Source organism: Lissotriton helveticus, chromosome 9 (genome assembly GCF_964261635.1).
Source record: "Lissotriton helveticus chromosome 9, aLisHel1.1, whole genome shotgun sequence".
NCBI classification, from domain to species: domain Eukaryota; kingdom Metazoa; phylum Chordata; class Amphibia; order Caudata; family Salamandridae; genus Lissotriton; species Lissotriton helveticus.
The window spans coordinates 1,169,661,199-1,169,685,284 of record NC_136070.1 but is presented as its reverse complement, the minus strand read 5'-3'; the positions used below and the strand labels follow the sequence as shown (position 1 = coordinate 1,169,685,284).

The 24,086-nt window shown below is 43.1% G+C and overlaps 1 protein-coding gene across 1 annotated transcript in view; it reads right to left on the bottom strand.

Annotated features, from left to right (window-relative positions):
* The window catches only part of RFT1 (RFT1 glycolipid translocator homolog), a 122,173-nt gene that overhangs the window by 85,099 nt on the left and 12,988 nt on the right, over nucleotides 1-24,086 (bottom strand). Inside the window, exon 5 of the mRNA XM_078661639.1 lies at nucleotides 3,737-3,838. Within this exon, the coding sequence (XP_078517765.1) occupies nucleotides 3,737-3,838 (102 nt within the window). The remainder of the gene's footprint in view (nucleotides 1-3,736; nucleotides 3,839-24,086) is intronic.

The following is a 24,086-nucleotide window of genomic DNA, read 5'->3' as shown; positions in this document are numbered from 1 at the left end:
CTCAGCGCGGCCCCCTTCCCTGAGAGGAACCGCGCGGAGGAGAACGAGACGCGACGGCTCCCCCTAGCGGCCGAATCAGGGCCGCGATCCAGACGGGGACATCGCGTGAGGGGCGAAAGCGTCCCCGCGATGGTAACAGGGGCTCTGTAGGGAAAAAAAGCTGTACAATACAATAACAGAGTCCCCCAAACAGCCACGCAAGCGTGGAACAGCAAAAGAAACCCAAATGCATACAATTTAACCCTCAACCCAGTAAACCAGGCAAGAGAAAAGAGCAAGGGACTTAACTGGCTGCGAAGCAGCGAAGAAAGAGGAAGGGAACACAAGAGAGACGCCCTATCTTCGTGCGATGGACACTGTGAAAGGACTATTGTTGTGGTTATTCACGGACTGGATGGGAAATGTAGTTTTCTTTGTTTTGAGTACTACATGTTACTAGATCTCCGTGTTGGAGTCTATTCAGTCATTTTTTCTAATTTCAGTGCTTTTCTGGGCTGCTGTGTTTTGTATTTGTAATAAACAGCGAAGAAGGAAAAGCATAATCTGAAGCCTCCGGTCCTGACATAGAATTGGGAGAAAAGTAATAAAACAATAAAATCTCTTAAACTGACTGATGACAGCAGATTACCTACAAGAACAGCTAGATCATAGTCTAAAGTACTATTATACTGAAATGTACCAGGAATCACCCACATCAGACATAAAAAATAAATGTCAACCAATAAATGAAGAAAAACTACCCAAATTTCCATTACAATAGAAGGAAATGCTGGGGGAACAAATCACGCCTGAGGACACTAAACACACCATGGAAAGTATAAGCTATGTTGACTATAACAAGTATAAGCTCAAAGAAGACCTCGGAGAGCGACAATTTGACAACTGATTTTTCCAAAGCATATACTGACAAATTAGCGCTCAGATTACGGGCACTAAAACACTACAGATATTAGTGCTGCCTCACCCATGAGGGAAGCAACTGTGGAGTTCCTACCCAAATCAGGTGAAGACCACTCATGTTGTGAATCTTATCATCCACTATCATTGTTGAATACTGACAATAAGATATTAGGAAATACATCAGCTGACAGATTAGCACAAGTATTGCACCTAATAGTACACAAAGATCAAACATAATACAGGAACTAATATTAGGTAATTATTTCCGCTTCTTGAGTAAATAGTGTATAAAATCCCCACAAGCTGTAGCCAGCTTATATGCTTAAATAGCATTTGACATGGTCGATTGGAAATGTATTCTTTAAACCATATCCAGGGTACTGGTACAAGGATACATTAATTTGGTAACATTGATATACACAAGTTTATCAGTAAGTGTTGATACAAACACTTTGGTATCAACCGAATAGAATATAAAGAGACACACAAGAAAAGGGCATCCCAGTCTCCTGTGATCTTCACAATTAGTACGTGAATCGCTGGTGCAGCTGCTGAACACAGACAGAGGGGTGGCGATTGGACATGCAACCCAAAATGTCTCTCTATACACCTCTGTTATATTATTTGTATACGAAAAACCTATGTGATGCATTCCCATAAATATGCTAGAAACTTTATCAGACTATGGGTTGTTGACTGGATTTTGGGTGAGCTGCGCTAAATCAGTTACCCACTCCACTCCACTAACTGCCATGGTTAGTTTACAACATTTGAATATAAGAGTGAGCAGTGAACCTTTTATATATATATATATATATATATATATATATATATATATATATATATATATATATATAGCCAGACAGCGGCCTTTAAGAACTTAAGGACGTACCATGCATATATAAAATTCAGAAAATCTCAGGGTTTGCGAACACAAAATGCCTTTTACAACTCTTAAGGGGTCTTTGGCGACCTTACCCCAATGGCAAATACTTGGGCATGAAAGGGGCTTGCCCCTCCTATTTAGGAGTTGGAGATGAATGTATCAATCAATCGCAAACCATTAATCATGTACCGGCATGTCAAAGAGGTGGTATCTGATTCGCAATGGGGAATAGGTCCCCTTTGAACCTCTTACCCTTTGTGAATCCTGAAGAAAGTTTGGAGAGTAGGCGGTGGTCCAGTGGACCACTGCCAACTGTCAGTGAAGTGTTAGTAAAAATACATTTTTAAAAACGTTTATTTATTTTTCAAACACCGTTCGGTTTCATTTAGAGAAAGTGAGCTGCTCTTAAAAACTACATCTTTATTTAAACACAGTTACAGGTGGTGATCTCCTGTTACTTGAAGGCCACTATCACTGTGATTGATAACAAATACTTATTTTCCTACATGGTACTGGATACATTCTGTAAAGTGTAAAAACTATTACTAATTTACATGCATATATTTCTTTTTTCTACTTATCCATGAGTTAAATTGTAATATAAGAATTGTGGGCATAATAACAAAAGTACCAGTATTCTCCTTCTGTTATATATGCAAGTAACAATACACAAATCAGAAATATTCCTGCAAAACTGCTTTTCATAGGGGAAACAATTTTAGCTGAAAAATGAGTGGATCAAGGCTATTTCAAAAGGAATATTGACTAAGACTTCCAGCCATTTAACCTCATGTCTCCAAACCCTGCAAATGTGGCTCAAATAACAAAGTTCCAGGATTCACTGCAGAACTCAGGCTTTTAATTCCCATTAAAGGCCAGGTGTACTTATCTAGCAGCTAGATTTTCTGTATAAAAAGACAAAACCTAGATTACATTTTTGTTATTATTTACTTTAGGTATTTGAATTACAGCATATCTACCCCTATGGAACAGTGGAGCACTTTAAACAGGGCAATATTCATTCCAGCAGAAACATTTAACACATGAAGTGCTATAAATAAAACATGTGAGAGATCGGTTAAACCAGATCTCAGACATGTGGAAAAAAGGAAACAGAAGCAAATAAGTGAGACAGAACTAGTCAATTGCTAGACTTTTTAGCATCACAAATGTTGACATGGCTAGTTTACATTGCACAACAATAGTCAGAAACAGAGAGAGATTAAGGGCCTTGTTACGAGTACGGTGATCCATAGGACCTCCATACTCGTGATGGCGGTCCGACCACTGCCACATTGCAAGCCCGTTCTCAGTATTACGAATTTGGCGGTCAGCCTGCCACTGCGTCGGCCGGGGATTCAGGCTCCCGCTGTGGTCTCGCAGCAGTCAGGAGCATGAATATGCTGGCGGTGCAGCTGCAGCACCACCAAGCATATTCTGAGCTGTCTGTTCGCCGCCCTTTTCATGGAATGAGCCCGCCATGGGAAGGGTGGCGGAGAGACAAGACAGGGCCCCCTGCTGCTTCTGGGCCTGGAGTGAATGCAGGGGGGGGGCACATGGTATGCCTCCCTGGAATTGCACCCTGTTCCTGCATGGAGTGGCATGCATACCACACGTGCAGGAACGTGCTGCAGGAGCTGTCACTGTGGTGGGTTGCATGTCAGGCTCTCCTATGAGCCTAACAGCCCACCTCAGTGAGACTGCCGCAGCACTGCCCTCCTGCCATAGGTTGCAATCGTAATCCGGTAGGCTGGCACACCATGGCTTTGGTGGTCCTCCTGTGGACATCGCGGTGGCGGCGCTCCAGAAGGACCGCCAAACTTGTAAGAAGTGCCAAAGTGGGGGGCGGGGGGGGAGTAACAAAATTAACAATCTTTAGTGAACACAACAATTTAATTAAGAGAATAATGAAACCTAAATGTACAATACATTTCTGCAGCCGAAGCTTACCTGAGACAAAGAGAAAATGTAAAGTCCCCAGTGTGGATGCAAAACAACCAAGAGAACTGTCAAAAGGCATTTCAAAATTATAGACAGGCTTTCGGCAACAACCTAAAAAAAACAATCAAAGAAAATAGAATATTTAAGAAATACAGGCACAAAATATCCCATGTTAGCACATTACTATTATTTATTACGTTAACTTAAAATAAGATAATCATAATGAAACGTATATAAATGCATTTTAAAATCTGCTTTGTAATGCGAGTCAGGGCTATTTATTCTGACACATTCATAGGACATCACCAACATCAGAGGGCTTATTATGTGCTTGTAACAGTGTACTGACAATATAAATATGCTACGAAAGAGAATGTTTGGTGATCAGTGTCCACAAACCCTAGTAGGTCAGTTTATTCGAAGTCCTCCTTGAAACAAGGTGCCCAAACATGCTGTTCAGGATCACCATGTGGGAAATGCAGCTATCCTTACTGAACATCAGGTATTAAGTAGAAATATCCATGTACAAAAGAAGAAAACAAAGCAAAAGAAAACTGAAAATTATCAATTGAAAAATTACGTAAAAACCATCCACATTATGCAGGCTGGTTCGTGTATGGAAAGCAAAGGAATCCCAGACTTTCCCCTCTCATTCCCAGAGGGTGGTGGTCATGGTGTAGAAGAAGGGACATACTGGTGAAGGAAGGACCAGGAGTTAACAAGCATTTACAATGCAATAGGTCTCGGGTTAATTAAGTTTGAGCTATTGGCATTGCTTAATATTGCAACACCAATTGCAACAAAAGTCTATAAATTGTAGGCCAAAAAAAAGTGTATTTATTTTTGTAGCAGTGGTGGCATGCTGCGCTTTAGATGAATCACAGGATGTTGAGCCGTCGCCAAAACTCGAACCTGTTTCCCCAGCTCTGAAGTGGGCAGCCCTGGCCATTAGGCCACATCTTCTTCCCCACTTGTAGGATTTCTTGGTGCTGTGTTAAGCAGCGCTAACAGGACAAATGGGCCCCCTCCTCACTATGAAAGTCGTAATTTCCTTTAGAAAGCCCCTGTCAACTGGATAGTTCCCCATGAAATGAGGCCATCTGACCATCTACACGGCGTCAGCGTGCGCCTACCATTTCCGGAATTAGCTGACTTTGTGTGAATCAGACTAAAGCGGACACACGTCCAGCGCTCGAATGCTGTGGGAACGCGCAGGTTCCCATTCCGGTAGGTAGTATTGCTTGGGAACAGCGTTCTTGGCTGGTGCCAGCAGCTTCCCCCGCCACTGTCCCCGATACAGAGTCCCAGGCTGCCCTCGGCAATCATGGCAGTCCCTCACGCGCAGTGTGTGAATTTTACTGAGCAGCTGGTTGGCAGCAGGGGGTTGATGGGGCTATTTCCTCCTGTTTGTGTCGATGTGCTGCATTGTTAACTAGAGGTGTTCATATTGCCTCATTATGGACTGGGCTCTCGACATTTTCATAGTTGACAGGTAATTCATTCATTTTCAATAGGTTTTGGGCTCGGCACAGTTGTAAGGAATTACACATCTCATCCCCAGATGGAGCAGCGGATAAAAGGAACAATGAGGCAGTTAATCTGCGGAGGTATACATTTATGTATGCGTGTAGTGCTTCTTTTTTTTACTTTTGTATGCTCACATCTGTATTCAAGTTTAAGCTACGTTACTGTTTCTCCACCAAACTACGGTAACGCATCCTTGGAAAGCCTGAGGATGCCCAAAGCCCACTCAAACCAGTGTGCGTGTCTCCAAAGTTAGAGAGCTCCTCGGTCACACCAAGCACGAATTGTCCTTCGCCCCGGTCTCCTCGCCACTGAATCCTGCGTTCCCCTCGTATGAATCTTGACTGCCTTTCCTGTTAAGTGGTGTGTTCACTCTCCACAGTTGCCTTTCTCGGCCTGTGTGTAATAATCTACTCCTTCATCTTGAAGAGCCGAGGCCCGTTTCTCCCCGCCCCGGTCGCCCCGTACCGAGCATTCTCCGCCCGATAGCTCCACTCCCAGACTCCCCTGAGATATCGTCGCTCAAGGCGCGGGTGCTAAGCAACGCCAGAGCGGAAGTGCCCGCCCTCTAGCCCAACAGGATCAACGTGTGAGCGACAGTAAAATTAGCCAATTGGGAGCATAGCAACACTAAATGGGCGTACACCACCCGCCAATTGCAATCGCGCTCCAGGGTTGGTTCTAAAAGGATTCGTACGTCGGCAGCTGCATTGACTGAGCAAACAGGAGGGATTTAGAGAAAGGTTGGTCCGTTAATGTAGTGAGAGTGAAGTCCCGTGAGCCGTGGAGTTGGGCGACGGGGGGGGGGTGCGCACTCGTGTGTGCGCACGCCTGTGTGTATGCGTGCGGGGGCGGGGTGCACTCGTGTGTGCGCGCGCCTGTGTGTATGTGTGGGGGGGGTCCTATGTATGTATGTATGTTCGTGCGTGGGCGCTTGTGTCTGTGTGTGTGTCGGTGTGTGTATGCGCATGCGTGAGCTTCCCAGGAGACAGCGCCTGGCCCCAGCGCTCGTTCGCGTGCGCGTGCCACTTTCAAATCGCCTCCAAGGCGATGCGCGTGGCCAGGATTGTCTCCTGGGAAGCTCACATGCCGACAATAGGGGCTCGGCGGAGACGCGCTTCGCGCGGTTAGCCGAGACCTAAAAAAGAACTGAAACAACCAGCAAACACCAGGGTCATACCGATTAAAACACATAGCCCTACATCACAGGTACTTCAGTTTGGAGTACAGCACTCGAATGCACTGCCTTGGGAGCTCTAAAGAATCTTTACCAACTGCAGCACCAGGCCGCAGATAAAATGTGTTAAAGAGATATATGTGAGGAGGGGTGTTCGAAAGCGCCTGAAGGCCAAACGAGGAGCTGACAACAGTACAACGCTCGAGGCTCCAGGATCTACAAGATTCCTCACGCTACCGAGTCACACTAAATATAGACCCTGTGTGTGGTAAGGCTAAAAACAGGGCAAAGGGTTAACAAGCCATGATATACGTCGAGGAGACAAAAACACAACTTGGCCCAGTTATCTGCCAATGTAAAGGGGCGCTCTATCAAAGAACCCAAATTTGCGTCCGGTACCCTCCATTAGATCTCAGTACTATACATTCAACCCTTTCTCTGCTGCATTCCTTGGTGCCAACACACTGTATCAGGCGCTGACCGCCCCAAACTGGAGCCAGGGGGCGTTGCCACCACCATGATAAATTAACTCGTCGTTTACTTTAGACTGTCGCTCCATGTAAGGCTTCAACATCCATTATGGCAAAAAGTAACTGAGCATCAAGAAAGGTCCAAGGGTTTGACAAATGCTCTAAGTTAAACGAAGAGGTGGGGAAAAGCACAGAAACTGGGGATCAGGTGGGATAATGGCAGATGACGAAGGAGTTAAAGGTGAAATTCGGGAAAGGGAGGTAGATGCTAGTGGGGGCGACAGGCTACAGCGGTTGGAAGGGAGCCAAGTACATGAGGGCAGTATGGTTCGGGGAAGGAGTGGGAGAGCACCTATGGAGAGCCATCCGTGCCTGAAGTGGTGTTTCAGGAGCCGGACTCAGTAACATGGATGGTATGACTCTAGGATGGAGGCAGCAAATACCGGATGATACGAACGGTTGGGGTGGGGGCAGTAACTGGGGGTGGTATTAGTTGGGGCTTATGGGCGTGCACTTTGTGTAGGTGGTTAGGAGTCTGAGAGGTATGACTTGGGGTGGTGAGCGGGAATTCCATGTGGTGGTACTAGTTAAAGCTTGGGGACGAGTACATAGTGGTAGTAAATGTTTGAGAGGGTGGTAATGGTAAGGGACTTAATACCTATTGGTAGTAAGGGTTAAGTGGTCTGTACCTCCCTGTACAAAAGGTAGATGGGGTCAGTATTTCTGGGTAGAAATGGTAAAGGGTTTAATTCCTCTGGGTGGAAATGGTAAAGGGGTCAGTGCCTCTGGGTAGAAACGGTAAAGGGGTCAGTACCTCTCGGTAAATGGGTCAGTACCTCTCGGTAGAAACGGTAAATGGGTCAGTACCTCTCGGTAAAAACGGTAAAGGGTTCAGTACCTCTGGGTATAAACGGTAAAGGGGTCAGTACCTCTGGGTAGAAACGCTAAAGGGGTCAGTGCCTCTGGGTAGAAACGCTAAAGGGGTCAGTGCCTCTGGGTAGAAACAATAAAGGGGTCAGTGCCTCTAGGTGGTATAGGGGTCTGTGCTTCTGGGTGTTAATTGTAAAGGGGTCAGTCAGTTACATTACCTTCGGGTAGAAATGCTAAAGGGGACAGTGCCTCTGGGTGGTAACAGTTTAGGAGTCCGTGCCTCTGGGTGGTAACAATATAGGTGTCAGAGACTCAGGGTGGGAACGCCAGAGGGATTGGGAGATATCGGTATAGGGATTGGGAATAACGGTAGAGGGGTTGGATGGTAAAGGGCTCAGTGCCTCTGGGTTGCAACAGTAAAGGCTCAGTGCCCCTGGGTGGTAAAGGGGGTCAGTGCATCTGGGTGTTAATTGTAAAGGGGTCAGTTACAGTACCTTCGGGTAGAAATGATAAAGGAGTCAGTGCCTCTGGGTGGTAACGGTTCGGGAAGAAGGGTGGGAGCAGCTGGCAACAGTTGGCAGGGGAGCTCAGTACCTGGTAGACGGAGGCCTTGGGCAGGTCCAGGCAGACAGTACAGCACAACACCGAGTAGAGCCGCTCCTCCAGCTTGACGCTGCCCGCGGCCCCGATTCTGAGCCGCTTCTTGAGGGGCGCATCGGGGTCTCCGTCCTGCAGGTGCAGAACCCGTGTCCCCAGCAGAGTGCCCCCCGCCTCTTCCTGCGCCCCGCCTGCCGGGCCGGCAGCCTCACCCAGTCCCGCAGAGGAGGATCCCGAGGACCCCTGGCCTACACCGGCCTCCCTGTCTTCCACTCCGGACATATTCGACAACGTAAGACTCCAGACAACCGATAGCCGAGACTCCGCCGACACTTCAAGCCGCCATCTTTGTTTTCCCTTCTGTTTCTCGCGTGACCAACCCACCTGGCTGGCCGTCACACTGCTAGCCAATCAGAATACAACACAAGGGAAGGATAAGCCCCGCCTTTAGGAAGGCGGACCTATGAAGGTTGCACGCCCAAACGAGGAAGTAAACAAGGGAGCGCGAAGACACGCCGAGATGAGGTAGGGGGGGGTCCTCTGTGTGTGCGTGCGTGTGTATGCGCGGCGGGGGGGGGTTCTGTATGTGTGAGTGTGTGTATGCGTGGCGAGGGTGTGTGTGTGTGTGTATGTGCGCGCGCGTGCGTGTGTGCGTGTGTGAGTCTGCTTCCAAGGAGCCATGGGAGACAGGAAGCGCGCGCGACCTGATCCCAGTTCCAAGGTTGCGCGTGCACCTCGCTTGTCTCCTGTCTCCCTTGACTTCGTAAAAGCGAGAATGATTACAATAGAGTCTCGGAACGACAGATTGCTTCGCAATCTGTTCGCAGTTCCGAGACCTAAAAAGGAGGAGTACAGAAAATAACAAAATACAATAGGGACATATTATAAAAACATCAAACAACAATGACTAGGCAGGTGACATCATGTGAAGCTGGAAGCAAAGTTTGAGAAGTTTGTAAAGGGTGTTAAGTTACAGAGAAAATCTATATTCGTGTCATTGGTGGACAGAAACAGGGTGAAGAAAAGCATGGATGTAAAAAGTCACAGGGATGTCTAAACAAACATTTAATTTAAAAAATGATGTTCGAAAAATTATACGCCCTTTTGAAACTAAACTTTATAGTAATTATTTTATTTCAGGTATTTTGATTTTCTCAGTTGCCTCTTGCAAAGTATTTTTGTCAGGGTTATTGTTACTTAGATCCCAAGGCAGGATATTTGTGGCAAACCAAGGTTAATGTTGTGAGCTCTGAACAATTTGAGACTGCAGCAGAGAGAAGACAGATGTTAATATTGGGATTCATAAGTAAATTCTGTTAAAAGACTAAACAGGTCTAAGACTGAAAAAGCTGAACAGTTCATTTAAATTGGTGGCAGTAATATGAGATCTGTCAGCTCATCCAATTGTCAACCTTTGCAGCGGTCTTGAAGGGGTGTTAGTTTTGACAATCTTCCAAACATGTTGTCTTATTTGTATTATAATCATGGTTTACCGCCTATAATGCTTCCATGATTCACTCCAAGTAATATACCTTCTAGCACCAATCTTCCTACATACAGCAGACATCACGGTAGCATGGATAAACTCCAACCAGCTTTGTCCACCTCAACCTTTGTTGGTAAAGTTCTTGACAGCACAGTCTTTGTTCATCTACAACACCACATTGAGGAAACATGCTTCCACATAGAAGGCTGTCAGAATTTAAGCCGACAGAGGAACATAACCTACATTACCACATGCCATCAACAACTGACAGCCGATTGAGGGGGCTGGGGGTAAAGGAGGGTCAATAGCATCCCTCAGGATGGTGGTCAGTGTGTTGTCTGCTTTGAAACCAGCTAATATAAATCCTTTTACAGAGGGTCAAGTAAGTAAATGGGAATTTCAGACTGTCATGTATTCCTATCGGTTCTGAATCGATCCCCCTATTCCTGACCCTATTCTAGTTAAACAAACCAACAAGTTAACTAGCAGTCAGCCCATGAGGCAGAAAACCCCCATGATGCAGATACCGTTATCTGACGCAGTCACACTACGGCACAGGAACATGTTATCTGATTAGGTCATAACGCTTGCGATCTAATTAGACAAGCGATATTCCTCCAGCCCCTGATAAGGCATACGGAGTTCTCATAACAAATCAAACCTATGACAACCTGGGCAAAACCCTGCGGCCATTGTTTTGATTTCACAGAGAACTTTAGTAAAGAATGTACTAACGAGCAAGTCGTATGACATCTTTATTGACGTATCTATGTCCATCCTTACGTCAATCTCGGCACCTTAAAGGTATAAATATTACCGATCTTGCCATATGCAAACACACGCGTGGTGACGAGACGGAGCAGCCATCCTTGCCGAAGCCGAGAGCAGAGCAGACCCCGCTGGCAGCAGCCCCGCCTTTCTGACGCGCTGAGAGACGCGCTGCTTTCTCCTGCCGAGAATCCAGCACCGGCGTTTCTGGGCAGCCCTCGCAGGCCGCCTGGAATATCGAGACCAGAGAGAGAGATACCATTCCTCATTCATCCTAACTTCCAGGTACAGAACTGAATAACCCCTCTCAGAGAATTCTTAGTTATTCACTTGGCAAAAACAAACTTAACTTAAACTGTAACTTTCTATTCCCGCCCACGCATTAGACTTAGGTCAGGTACACGGGGTAGGCGTATTTAGAAACACCAGTTGAGTACGTTTAGTCAAATGTATATGTGTATGTAAATATATCTTATTCATTTTAAACATCATATGGCTTAGAAACCATATCAATGTTTTTACAGTATTACTCTATACTATTGCTTTTAATGTATGCACTTTACTTAACTATAAGTATTGCAATAATATCGATCCATTTCTCTTGTACGAGAAAAGAGACTGATCAATAAATAACACCTTTTTATTGAACACGCCCGTCTCTTCCTTTTCTCTACATTCTGATGAGACTAAGAATGCACGTACTGACTGAGTAAAATAATTTGCCTTTTGTTCACACGACTCTCGAGATTGACTCTTGATTAGGGGAGAGCAAAGTTGTCATGTTCTATGGTTGTCAGAAACTAAATCCCTTCTTGTCTAATCAGGGAAGTTAATTCCTCCTTGAACATTCGAGAAAGTTTCTAGCGAACTCTGAGCTACGCTGGCAAACCCAAAACTTAAGTCTAGTATCGACAGTAGTAGACCTAGTTAACGTCTGGTCTAGGCCTTTACTGCTGTAGGTATTATTCCAATGCGCAGAGCCTATTGGGAAGATAGGAACTACACTACATGGCGCCCAACGCGTTTGGAAAGGGCGATAAAACGAACGTAAGACATTTAGAGTAACTCAGTCGTGCTTTCTCACTCAGACCCCTTTTCCCACATACTCCAAAGACGTCTGGAGTGGGTGAAAGGTTATATCCGCCAGACCTCGCAGGAGGGAACTCCTATGTATGGTTCTTGGTTTAGTCAACGTTGAAGGATAAACAGTTCCAAAATATTGTGCATCTAATCTTTGTTCCCATAAGAAACCTGATCTGCAAACAAACATAATACCATCCTGTCGGTAAAATGGGAGACAGTGATGAAGAAAGAGAGGCAGTTAGATTAGCAGCTGAAATAGCAGCAGCTGATACTGCACTACAAGACGCAGACGGGGATATAATACTAATCCCGGTCACCAAAAGGAAATCTATAACCTTAAAACTTATAGAAAATGGACTGACACCTAGAGGTGGCACAGTCATATTCGTAATTGAGGCACACGAATATCGGCAGACAGAGGTATACTATACATGGATACATTTTCCAGCAGCAAATGCTGTAACAAAGTACTTCCACTATTACAAAATAGAGGTACCACCTGACATTTACACTCCTTTCGAGGAGGTGGAAGTACCACTCAAATTCCAAGAGCATTTGCTCTTATTTGATGGCGCCCTGATACATAACAATCACATTACAAGGCTCGGTCCTTTAGGTAGACCAGGAGCAACGTGGCCGGTCTTAGCCGGATACACACCACACCCAGACATCGAAGGGATGTCTACAGGAGAGCTGTTAATACAGCTAAAACAATTACTAAAAATTCATAGACAATTAGTCCAGTATGTAATGCAGACTTCAACAATTCAGCCAACGATTAAACTTCCACAGCTGACCCCTCATCAGGGGAACACAAATAAAATTACACCACAGAACATCCAGTCTTGCCTAGGTAAAGTACCGGCTAAACGGGAACAAATACCATTCTGGTTGGCACAGAAAATCACCCAAATAGAGGCGGTGTTTCCTGACACCACCCCGTTAGAAAAACACAGGATTCTGACTATCTGTCTTCCAATGGGAATCGCACCACACATTGAGGACTGTGACACTTGGGGTACAGTCTTTGCTTCCATCTACACAAAAACGCACGGTGTTCCATCCATTTCGGTAATACCAGATGTGCTAAAACAAATTCAAGATGAATACGGTCCAGAGCCCGCTTTAACTCTCGGTATGAAATTACTAAAAGACTTCAAGCAGGTCTTGGCTATACTATTAGCCAACATAAAAGGTGAAGCAGCAAACGTGGCGATCCGCCAGAGGTTAAAAGAGACAGATATAGCAGACCAACCAGCTGAAATTGCCAGAATCATAGAAAAGTCCTATGAGGAACTAGGTAGAGATAGTTTAGGTGGAATACCAGTAAAACCGCAACTGACTGAAAGTCCAGAAAAAATATTTTTTAATAACAATTCACCAAAAAAGAACTGGGATGGAAATAAAAAATCCAATCCTAAAGAAAAGAAATTCCAGTCCAGAGGAAGGTCTCCTAGGCGAAGAGAAAAATCTCCAAACCGAAGACAGAGGTCACCGCAGAGTGACCCCTCTGGGAATAGATATAACCTTAGAAATAGGGATAATATTAAAAAACCTGATAGATATCAAGACATTTATACACGTCCCTCTCAATCTTTTCAGAATTCCTCGCAGAAATCGGAAAGAAGAGGACGATCAGAACAAAGAGAAGAGCACGCCAAGTCCAAAGACAAGGAACCTGCTCAGCTAAAAAAGAAATTACAATTTCCAAAAAAGAAGGTAGCCAGTATCAAGGTAGTTAACAATGCCGAGAATACTGAGGATACAACTGAAAAACGGAGAGTGGGCTCAGACAATGCTAGACAGTGCAGCAGAAGTGAGCATAGCTCGCAAAGTCCTTATGAATCATCTGGAGACAGTGGACACGAATGAATATCTTCAAGTGGAAACTGCAGACACCAGGGTTAGCAAACCCCACAAGATATACAAGATAACATTACGTATAGAGGGAGATAAGACTAGGAAAATAAGGGGACTATTTTGGGATAATCTCTCCAAGGGCTATGATATCCTTCTAGCTGAAAAAGACTGGCCACCAGAGTTTGTCAGGGAGTGCCCTCATGGCGAAGAAGTAATTATGCCTGCCTTCTCAAATCAAATTCCAATTCATAAAAAATACACACTTGCTAGAAAGTGGGCAGTGGCTCTAGCACCTGCTTTATATAAAAATCATGTAGGATGGGATGAGGATTCTCCTCCTCACAAAATCCAGTTAAAATCACAACCTACTGCACAAAGGCAGTACCCAATTAAGCAAGAAGCTAAAAAACAGGTAAATGAAATACTAGATCAGCTAGAATACCAGGGGGTGATTGAAACTTGCACCTCACAAATGAACAATCCTTTGTTTCCGGTCTCCAAACCAGACAATTCATATCGTCTAGTTTTGGATTACCGACACCTTAACACATGTTGCAAAACTTTTGCAGTGCAAAACTCACACAGTGCTGCACTAATGAATAACATAGTGCGCAAAAAATACAAAACAACCTTGGACATCTCCAATGGATTCTTTTGTCAAAACATAGCACCAGAGAGCATATATTTAACTGCGTTCTCAGTAAATGGCACTCAAAAACAATTCTGTCGGTTAGCCCAGGGGTACAAGAACAGCCCGGGGGTATTCTCAGCGAGAGTAACAGAATTACTACAACTATATGATGATGAAGCATTATCTTATGTCGATGACATTTACTTAACAGATGATGACTTGGAGACTCACTTGAAAAGAGTGAACATCATAGTACTTGGGTTCGCTGCAGAGGGTTACAAATTCAACTTTAAGAAATCCAGAATTGCCCATCTGACGGTCCTATTCTTAGGATATGAGTTATCAAGTGAAGGCAAAAGCCTGGCTGACAATTTCCTAGAGAAATGTGCCGTACTCCAAGCACCTAGAACACTAAAAAACTTACAGTCGATTCTAGGATTCCTAAATTTCGGAAGAACATACATTGCAAATTACGCAGAAAGGGTCAAACCCCTTTATGATCTAATTAAACCAGACTTTAAAAGATCCAGTTGGACTCAAATACACACAGAAATTTTGAGATCCTTACAAACAGACATGCTAATTAAAACAAAATTAGAAACACGTGATAACACACGCAATCTTGTGATTCGAGTCATCCCAGGGAGATGCGGATTCACATACCTAACCTCTAATGAGGGAGAAAAGGTACCAATTGCATTCAAATCACACTTGTACACAGAAGCTGAACAGAAATTCAGCAACAAAGAAAAAATTGTTCATGCAGTTCAAACCGCAATAGCTAGAGAAAAAGACATAGCTGACGGTAGACATATCACAGTCAGAACAGCTGAATCAGCCTTTGAGGCATTAACAACACCGTGTAATTTACCAACAACAACATTGGATCCAGAATGGTTACAATGGGTAAATTCAATCACAACGGACAAAGTATACTACTTCCTTGATCCAGAACTAGAAGAAATGGAAAATCTAGAATATGAAAAAACATACCCTCTGCCAATCGACATTCTGCCTCTACGACATTACGCCTGTGTAATCTATACAGACGGACATGCTCAACCCTCCGTTTGGGGAGAACAGGCATACAACCCCACATGTGAGATTACAAATGCTCAACCCTCCGTTTGGGGAGAACAGGCATACAACCCCACATGTGAGATTACAAAAGAAGTGTGGCGCGGAGGTAAACTAAGACCTCTATTAACAAAATCACACTCAGTAGAAACTAATTCAGAACAACAAACTGAAATAATAGCATTGAAAATGGCGCTAGATAATGCGGATCGCGAATTCCCGACACTTATAGTGTCAGATTCATATTACTGCGTCAAATCATACAACAAGGATTTGCAGACATGGATTCAAAACGGTTACAAAGATGACACAGATGCACCAATAAAGCAGAAACTGCTCTGGGAACAAATAGCTCTTTTACAAAAAGAACTACCAAAGACTCACGTGACACAATCACTGAGTCATCAGCGTGATGGCGTTCACGTTGTAGGGAATTCATTGGCTGAAACAGCCGCAGCGGCAGCCACTAAATCGGCTCCCGTAGTTCGAAAAAAGCGTACATTAAAATACATTGACGGTGAAACAGTGCTGGCGGTGAAAACGTCATCAAAAGGCGACTGCTCAGCGTTACCGATCAACTATCCACTCAATTATACATACATAATCGATGCAAACTCCGTCCCTTTTGCTCGAATCCCTGGAGTGGGGGATAGAGTGATTCCAAACATGGACAGGAGAAATTTGTTAATCGCAGACGCACATATGGGCGAGGGTCTCAGACACCTTAAATTAAAAGATTCTCTGGAAGAATTACAATCACGGTACTGGTGGCCAGGCATGAGCCTGCGTCACACCATGTTTGTAAAACGCTGCCCAAACTGCAATAGAGATCGCAGTGGGGAGAGAAAGAGTTTGATACCTCGTCGTATTACGGCAGATAATATCACCAGTAAAAAGCAGGGCTTGCGATTAACATATACAGGCTAGTTCCACTTATAATGTAGATCACCAGCACTCGGCTGACGTCCGGACTGTTATACAAAGATTTGCGAGTCTAAATGGCATATACGCTAAGAGCATGCTACGTTCGACCATTGTTTTCACTCAAGCCCACCAGCCTGGGGGGAAACATGGCCGAATGAGCACAGTCCAGCGGGAATCTTCTCACTTCCTTCCTGAGGGTACGGGATGGTGTAAAGAAAAAACCAAGGCATAAAGCAATCTATAGCAGAAAGGATATTAGGTTCGGGAGCTGGGTGGGTCAAACATCTAATAAGTGTCCAACGTAGTCTCAATAACTTGCCAAGAAATTCTCTGAAGGGATTCAGTCCGTACGAATTATTATTTGGAACTAGGATGTTGATCTCTGACCTTGATAGTCAGACTTCAGTGGTGAAAGAAAAAACCTTTGATATCAAAGACCGTTTGGCTATTTTGCAGGACTTAAACAAAAGAAGAAAAGACCTGAGCAACATAAAGTTGAAACAACAGCCAACAACCACTGAAGAACCACCACCTGTCCCAGCAAGACCTGTCTGGATTCCAAAAGTCGGGGATCTAGTCAGGGAAAAGATCGCGGTAAAGAAGGAATTTGGGCCTTCTTACAGAAAAGCAGTTCCTGTCTTGTCTGTCAACGGGACAAGATCAGTTGTACTACCGCCACTTGCTGGTAAAAAGGAGAACCGAGTTGTATCCATCGACCTGGTAAAACCACAACATGTGGCCGATAACAAACAGTAGGCCAAGTGGACTCCCAATAAGTAGCAGAACACCAAGGTTTGCTACTAGTACAGAGGTCCTAACGAAGAGGCTCATCACATTCGAAACGCCTACAGAAGAACAACAAGGACTATGCAACAATGCAATAGAACTCAGACCTCTGAAGACCCAAATAAAAACATTTAGCAGAGACACACCAATCTATAATGAAGTACCAAGTAAAAATGCAAGAAACAAAAATCCTGAAGCAATTGGAACAATTGACAGAACTGCATCCGGCTACTTCATAAACTTCGATGATTCCTCTGAAGGCTTCAGTGAATCAAAGACACAGCCATCATCAAAATCCTTTAAAGACAAAACTAAGGAACTTTTGAAACAACTGAAAGAAACATATCTGATTTCCCCATGGATTGAATTTTGGGTGGGTTTTGGTGCATTTATCCTCATACTTTGGCTCATCATGGTACTTACTTTGGGACGCTTCATTGAGGGAAAATATGCTAAAATGGACACAGCAAGTCAGAACATCAACTTGGTCCTCAAACCACACACATCTTCACACGTCGAGAAAAGAGAACTTTCTTCAGCCAACTTCACAGCCAATCCGATACCTGGTGGGGTAGCCTGGGACAACACTGACTATGAAATTTATGGTCCGGTCGAGATCCTGAAATATCCACACCAAATTAAGATCTCATTGAGTGACTTTGCAAAACCAAACTCATTTGCTGATGATTGGGACTTCGAAAGCATTAATAATATGATGTCTGACTTAGTAATGTCTGCTAAATTTACCAAACATGATTATTTGCAGGGTTCTACAAATTATGACAGTATGTATTGCTATAACCACTATGGTAATCACTTTTTACATAGGTCTGCACAACCTAGAAATGTTTTAAATTATAATCAATGGGAACATTGTGCAACACCTCCAAAAGGGAGCTCAAGAACCGTTTACGACAAATATTCATATTTTTCAGGTTTTAACACAAGTAATGCTGAAACATTTTATTTTAAATTGTCAAACAAGACAGGAACCAAGACCATGATAACCAACACAAAATTGTTATATTCGGACTCATTTTTTGAACAAATGAATACTTTTGGATTTGATTATTGGGACAAAAATGTTGAATTGAAAAGTGTTTGGGGTACAAAAGATTGGCAAGTACAGGGTATAGAAGCTTTGTTTAGAGCCTGCATGATCCCAGAACAAATGATATTTTTAAATGACACTGTTCAACAAACCACCTGTCTTGGCCTAGCCAAAATCAAAGATTTAAATAACCCGTCTATTCCAAAGCCAACAATGTTTAGCAACACTTCTAAAGATGAAGAGATAGACGTAAACCATTTATTAAACCAAAACAGAACACATCCTGATTGGAAACAGTGGTTGATCTGGCCCACAGATACTAATAGCTGTCAAGACAGATTCCTGAACAAAACACAGGGTTTCAAAATGACCAGGCCAGACCCTAGATATCCCCAAAGACATCACCCAGGGATAATTACCATCTACAGTGTGGGCAAATTATGCCTTCAATGGCTACAAACTTCCACACTGCCTGAAATTAAGCAACACCTAACTTTACTTACTGATGGTGCTGACTTGCGTGATTTCACTCTGGGACCACGCAAACAGCGTCAAAAGCGTTTCATAGCAGCCTCTGTATATGCAGCATACAATGAGGCCTGGAAGGTTAATCAAATTGAAACAGCAGAAAGAATACGGGAAATTGACCGTATCAATTTGGAAAAATCACTTTCTGTAGTGGACAATGGGTTAATGACTCTGTCCTCCAGAATTTTTTCATTGGACAGCATTGTGTCTTCAGCAATCGATATATTATCGCAAGACTTACTGTTATTACAACATGGTCAGTCACAATTGCGTTCTATTGTACAGCTTGGCTGGACGTTACAAAATCTGCGTTCAGGCTATGTGCCTTGGCGTTTAATCAACACAACGACACTATTCCAAATCTTTAACCTTACTGATAGACAAATCGGTATGGCGCAAAAGGGTGCTGATTATACAATCTTGAGCATTGAAAAACTAGAAAGATTACCAATGACAATGTCAGAACGACCTGTCAGTGAATGGATAATACACGGAATCATAAATATTCCAATCTCAACCTTCAGGTTTCAATACTGCCAAAAATATATACAGGCTGGCATGTACGAGAAATTGGGAAAGGGGTACCTTAAAACAACATGGAACCTGCCCTATTCACATGCATGTGTCAGTAATAAAGGCCAGAAAGTGTTTCTTAGTGGCAACAACTGTGCGATGTCACTAAGCGGCACGCTTCTGTGTAACGGAATTAGTTTGCATGGAGCCTGTGAAGGGAATTCATACAACCTTTCATGTCACCAGCAAGGCGCACCTGCAACTGAAATAGAACCATTCTTTCAAAGACTCTATAATGGGAGTTACATTCTTATTGTAGACCGCAGATGTTGTAGTCTTATGCCCAGGACTCCTTATCTAGTTACTACGACTGCGAAGGTCAAGTGCTGTGGACGCTCATTGTTCCCCAGCTCCTTCCCAGACAAGGAGGCAAGGGCATGGCCCGATTTGAAAATTACTTCTATTCGAATAGATACTTTAAGCAGAATGAAAACAATCCTTCTTCAGACGCCTACCAGGCTCTCGTCATCAAAAGAAACGTATGATCTACAAGTCGCAAGGACGACTGCAGAGATACATACATTATTATCAACTAATTCCCCCGTACATTTCGCGGAAATCCTAAGTGAAATCTTAAATATTTCTGATACCAATGGGGTCTCAAAGGTATTTAAGACAGTATTTTCGATGGCATTAACACCATTCAAAGCCATACTGGGTATTTTTCCAGATTTCGTCCATTCGATTTTTGGCGGACTTCCCCTGATCCTGGGACTAATTGCAGGAATCCTATTCTTAGTCCTTATTTTTCGTTATGGCAACCCATGTCACAGACAAAACTCTTGCGACAAGGGAAGAAACAATCCTAGCCATTGGATACCGGGACCGGATATCAAAAATCCTGGGACTCTCCCGGCTTAGAGACCTGAACATGACTTGGTTTCTATCATTTCGACCAATGTGGCAAAGATGTGTTTTACCTGTATTGAGGTGTCTGCTATGCGGAGAAGAATGCGTGTTAGACACCTGTCTGACGCTACAATCAGATGCGCCGATGGATGCAGAAACATTGTTGAGCCCGATTAAGGTTCATGCTTTGTGCTGCCCTCAAAGGCTACCAATCCTGATGACGGCATTCGTGGAAGCTTCACCACTACGATTGATGGGTAGTGAAGTTCAAGATGAAAGCAGCATCGAACAGGTACGACCTTCTGTCAGTAATGCAAATCAGAATGTCAATGGAGACAATCATGCGCATGAATGCATGATTACACCTATTTCCGAGTTAGTGGAACTTTCCCAGGAAGCTGTTGACAGTTTTTTCGAAAGCCTAAATGATATGATGTTCTCACCCGAACAGAAATAGAGACTTTTTGAGCAAGCTCGCACACGGCGTTCCCTGAATTCGGCCTTCAACTTTAAAAATAAAGTCACATGAACATTTTCGCTCCAGTTCACGGACAGCAGTTTTTCCAGCAGCCCCAAATATTTTTGCATATTTTTCGGGACACTATCTTCTGCTTAAAGTAAGAACTATTCTTAGAGAACTAAGGTTTCTAAATTTTAGATAGCTTATAGACATTAGCTGCCCGCTAGCATGTTCATAAAGATATTTTATTCTGTGATGGAATGGTCTCGAAACTTTTTTCTGTCAGAAACCATTTCATGTGTAATTCTCATATACCAAATAAGCAATAATGTATACAAATGCAATTACTTTGGCATTTTTCTACAGCTTGAGTGCATACCATATATATATGTCTGCAAATTTTTTTCAGTATATTTGAAAATTTCAAAATGCATTTATGTATTTTGGGGTGGTAAGGTATACACACTACTCTATAGTATGTTGTACTATGTTATACTATGCCTAGATTAGTAAATATGTCCATAGTTAGCGTGGAGTGGGTGTCATGTATTCCTATCGGTTCTGAATCGATCCCCCTATTCCTGACCCTATTCTAGTTAAACAAACCAACAAGTTAACTAGCAGTCAGCCCATGAGGCAGAAAACCCCCATGATGCAGATACCGTTATCTGACGCAGTCACACTACGGCACAGGAACGTGTTATCTGATTAGGTCATAACGCTTGCGATCTAATTAGACAAGCGATATTCCTCCAGCCCCTGATAAGGCATACGGAGTTCTCATAACAAATCAAACCTATGACAACCTGGGCAAAACCCTGCGGCCATTGTTTTGATTTCACAGAGAACTTTAGTAAAGAATGTACTAACGAGCAAGTCGTATGACATCTTTATTGACGTATCTATGTCCATCCTTACGTCAATCTCGGCACCTTAAAGGTATAAATATTACCGATCTTGCCATATGCAAACACACGCGTGGTGACGAGACGGAGCAGCCATCCTTGCCGAAGCCGAGAGCAGAGCAGACCCCGCTGGCAGCAGCCCCGCCTTTCTGACGCGCTGAGAGACGCGCTGCTTTCTCCTGCCGAGAATCCAGCACCGGCGTTTCTGGGCAGCCCTCGCAGGCCGCCTGGAATATCGAGACCAGAGAGAGAGATACCATTCCTCATTCATCCTAACTTCCAGGTACAGAACTGAATAACCCCTCTCAGAGAATTCTTAGTTATTCACTTGGCAAAAACAAACTTAACTTAAACTGTAACTTTCTATTCCCGCCCACGCATTAGACTTAGGTCAGGTACACGGGGTAGGCGTATTTAGAAACACCAGTTGAGTACGTTTAGTCAAATGTATATGTGTATGTAAATATATCTTATTCATTTTAAACATCATATGGCTTAGAAACCATATCAATGTTTTTACAGTATTACTTTATACTATTGCTTTTAATGTATGCACTTTACTTAACTATAAGTATTGCAATAATATCGATCCATTTCTCTTGTACGAGAAAAGAGACTGATCAATAAATAACACCTTTTTATTGAACACGCCCGTCTCTTCCTTTTCTCTACATTCTGATGAGACTAAGAATGCACGTACTGACTGAGTAAAATAATTTGCCTTTTGTTCACACGACTCTCGAGATTGACTCTTGATTAGGGGAGAGCAAAGTTGTCATGTTCTATGGTTGTCAGAAACTAAATCCCTTCTTGTCTAATCAGGGAAGTTAATTCCTCCTTGAACATTCGAGAAAGTTTCTAGCGAACTCTGAGCTACGCTGGCAAACCCAAAACTTAAGTCTAGTATCGACAGTAGTAGACCTAGTTAACGTCTGGTCTAGGCCTTTACTGCTGTAGGTATTATTCCAATGCGCAGAGCCTATTGGGAAGATAGGAACTACACTACAAGACAGCAATTACCAGGCTGTCTTAGTTCTTAAAATAAAGGATATCGTCAAGCGTGAGTGAGGTGGTTCACGTTTTTTGCCATTACATGTATATGTTGATTTTTAGTCCTAAGGTGACCCCTTAATAACTAGTAAAGATGGAGATGAGGCGCAAGTCATGAATTGTTACATTTTGGTTAACTTGAGGGGCGAAAATAAGAAGTAGAGTATGAGATGGTGTGAAGGAAAGTATAATGCTTAGGGATGGAATAAGAGTGTTAAGATTGATGTAATGTTTAGGGCTTTACAGGATGGCAATAATGTTACAATAATGGGCGACTTGAGATACGGATTACAGTTAAAGTAATGGAAGATAGAAGTGATGTTATAAGAAGAAGGTACGTGAGAAGGATTGCACATCAGGTGGTATGAGCTATGAAGGTATACCACCTATAAAAGAGCAGAAAACATATGCTGTAAGATAAAGAAGGATAGTGTTGGGAATAAGAGTAGCTACAGATACCGGCTAGGACAAAGCTTAATAAATGTCTATGGCTAGTAATTAGGTTTTTGCACCACTAAATATTTTAACCGCAGTCCTCCATCCTTATAACTACTCACCCCTTGCACAGGAGGGGATTTTTCACATCGTATCTTTTTCTCTACTTTAAAGGGTATTCATAACGCCTCTGCTGTTTCTACTTCCCATCACGTACATCCTTGACACACAGTTTGTTACTCATAATTTAAGTTGGTAGCACAAGCAGGTAAAAAATATGCAGAGGTGACAGAATGTTTTCAGAATGTCCATCACCAAGACCAGTACTACCCAACCACAGAAAAGAAGAAAACAATAGAAGTTCCAAAATAAATGTAAAGTCCACCTATTCTACTCAGCATAAGCCCTTCACTGTTGGCACCGGTAGCACTTACACAGCAACTTTAATAATGTGTAGGAATTAAATACAACTTACAAAAATAAGGAACAGTGACAGGAAAATGAATGTATGCAACACTATCATGTCCTTTACATATCACTGAAGAAGAACAACTGCATTGGACTATAATCAAAAATAGACAAATAGATAATAGAAATTAAGGTGTATATTGTATACTTAGAGAGGAACCAAAGACAAAAATTCTTACTACTGTAAAGTTCTTACAAGCAGTAAAGTTATGAAACTTGTGTGATGAGGTTATATTGAAACCATCTTATACTAGCTTGAATAGACCTGAAAACAAATAATTGTAAGTAAATTAGAACCATCCTGAAAAATCTGGCTAGGCTGGAGAGATGACCACCTAATCAGAAGAATCACATTTTGTAAAATAAGAAATAAGAATTGTACATTGAATAGTAAGAACCGCCGACGAGACAAAGCCCCATTTAGATCTATATAAAGTATTGAATGAATCAATGAAAGATCATCAATTACTCAGAAATTAGTATCCTGGCACAAAAAATGAGATCCTGAATAGGTAAATGATAAAATTAGGCAACAATTCATGTATTCAACTTCTTTTGGTAATGTAGTTGGTTAGAGATGTTTCTTATGGTGGCAGGTAAGGAGTTCCAGAGCTTGCTTGAGAAGAAGGAAAATGATCTGACACCAAGGCAACAGCTGTGAATGTAAGGAACCAACACTAAGGGCCAAATTCTGATGCGGTTGGGAAATCTTTCCGATCTAATCGGTTTGGAAATGGTTTCCGACCGACTTGGATCGGGAGAGTCCGACAGACCGAGTATGATGCAT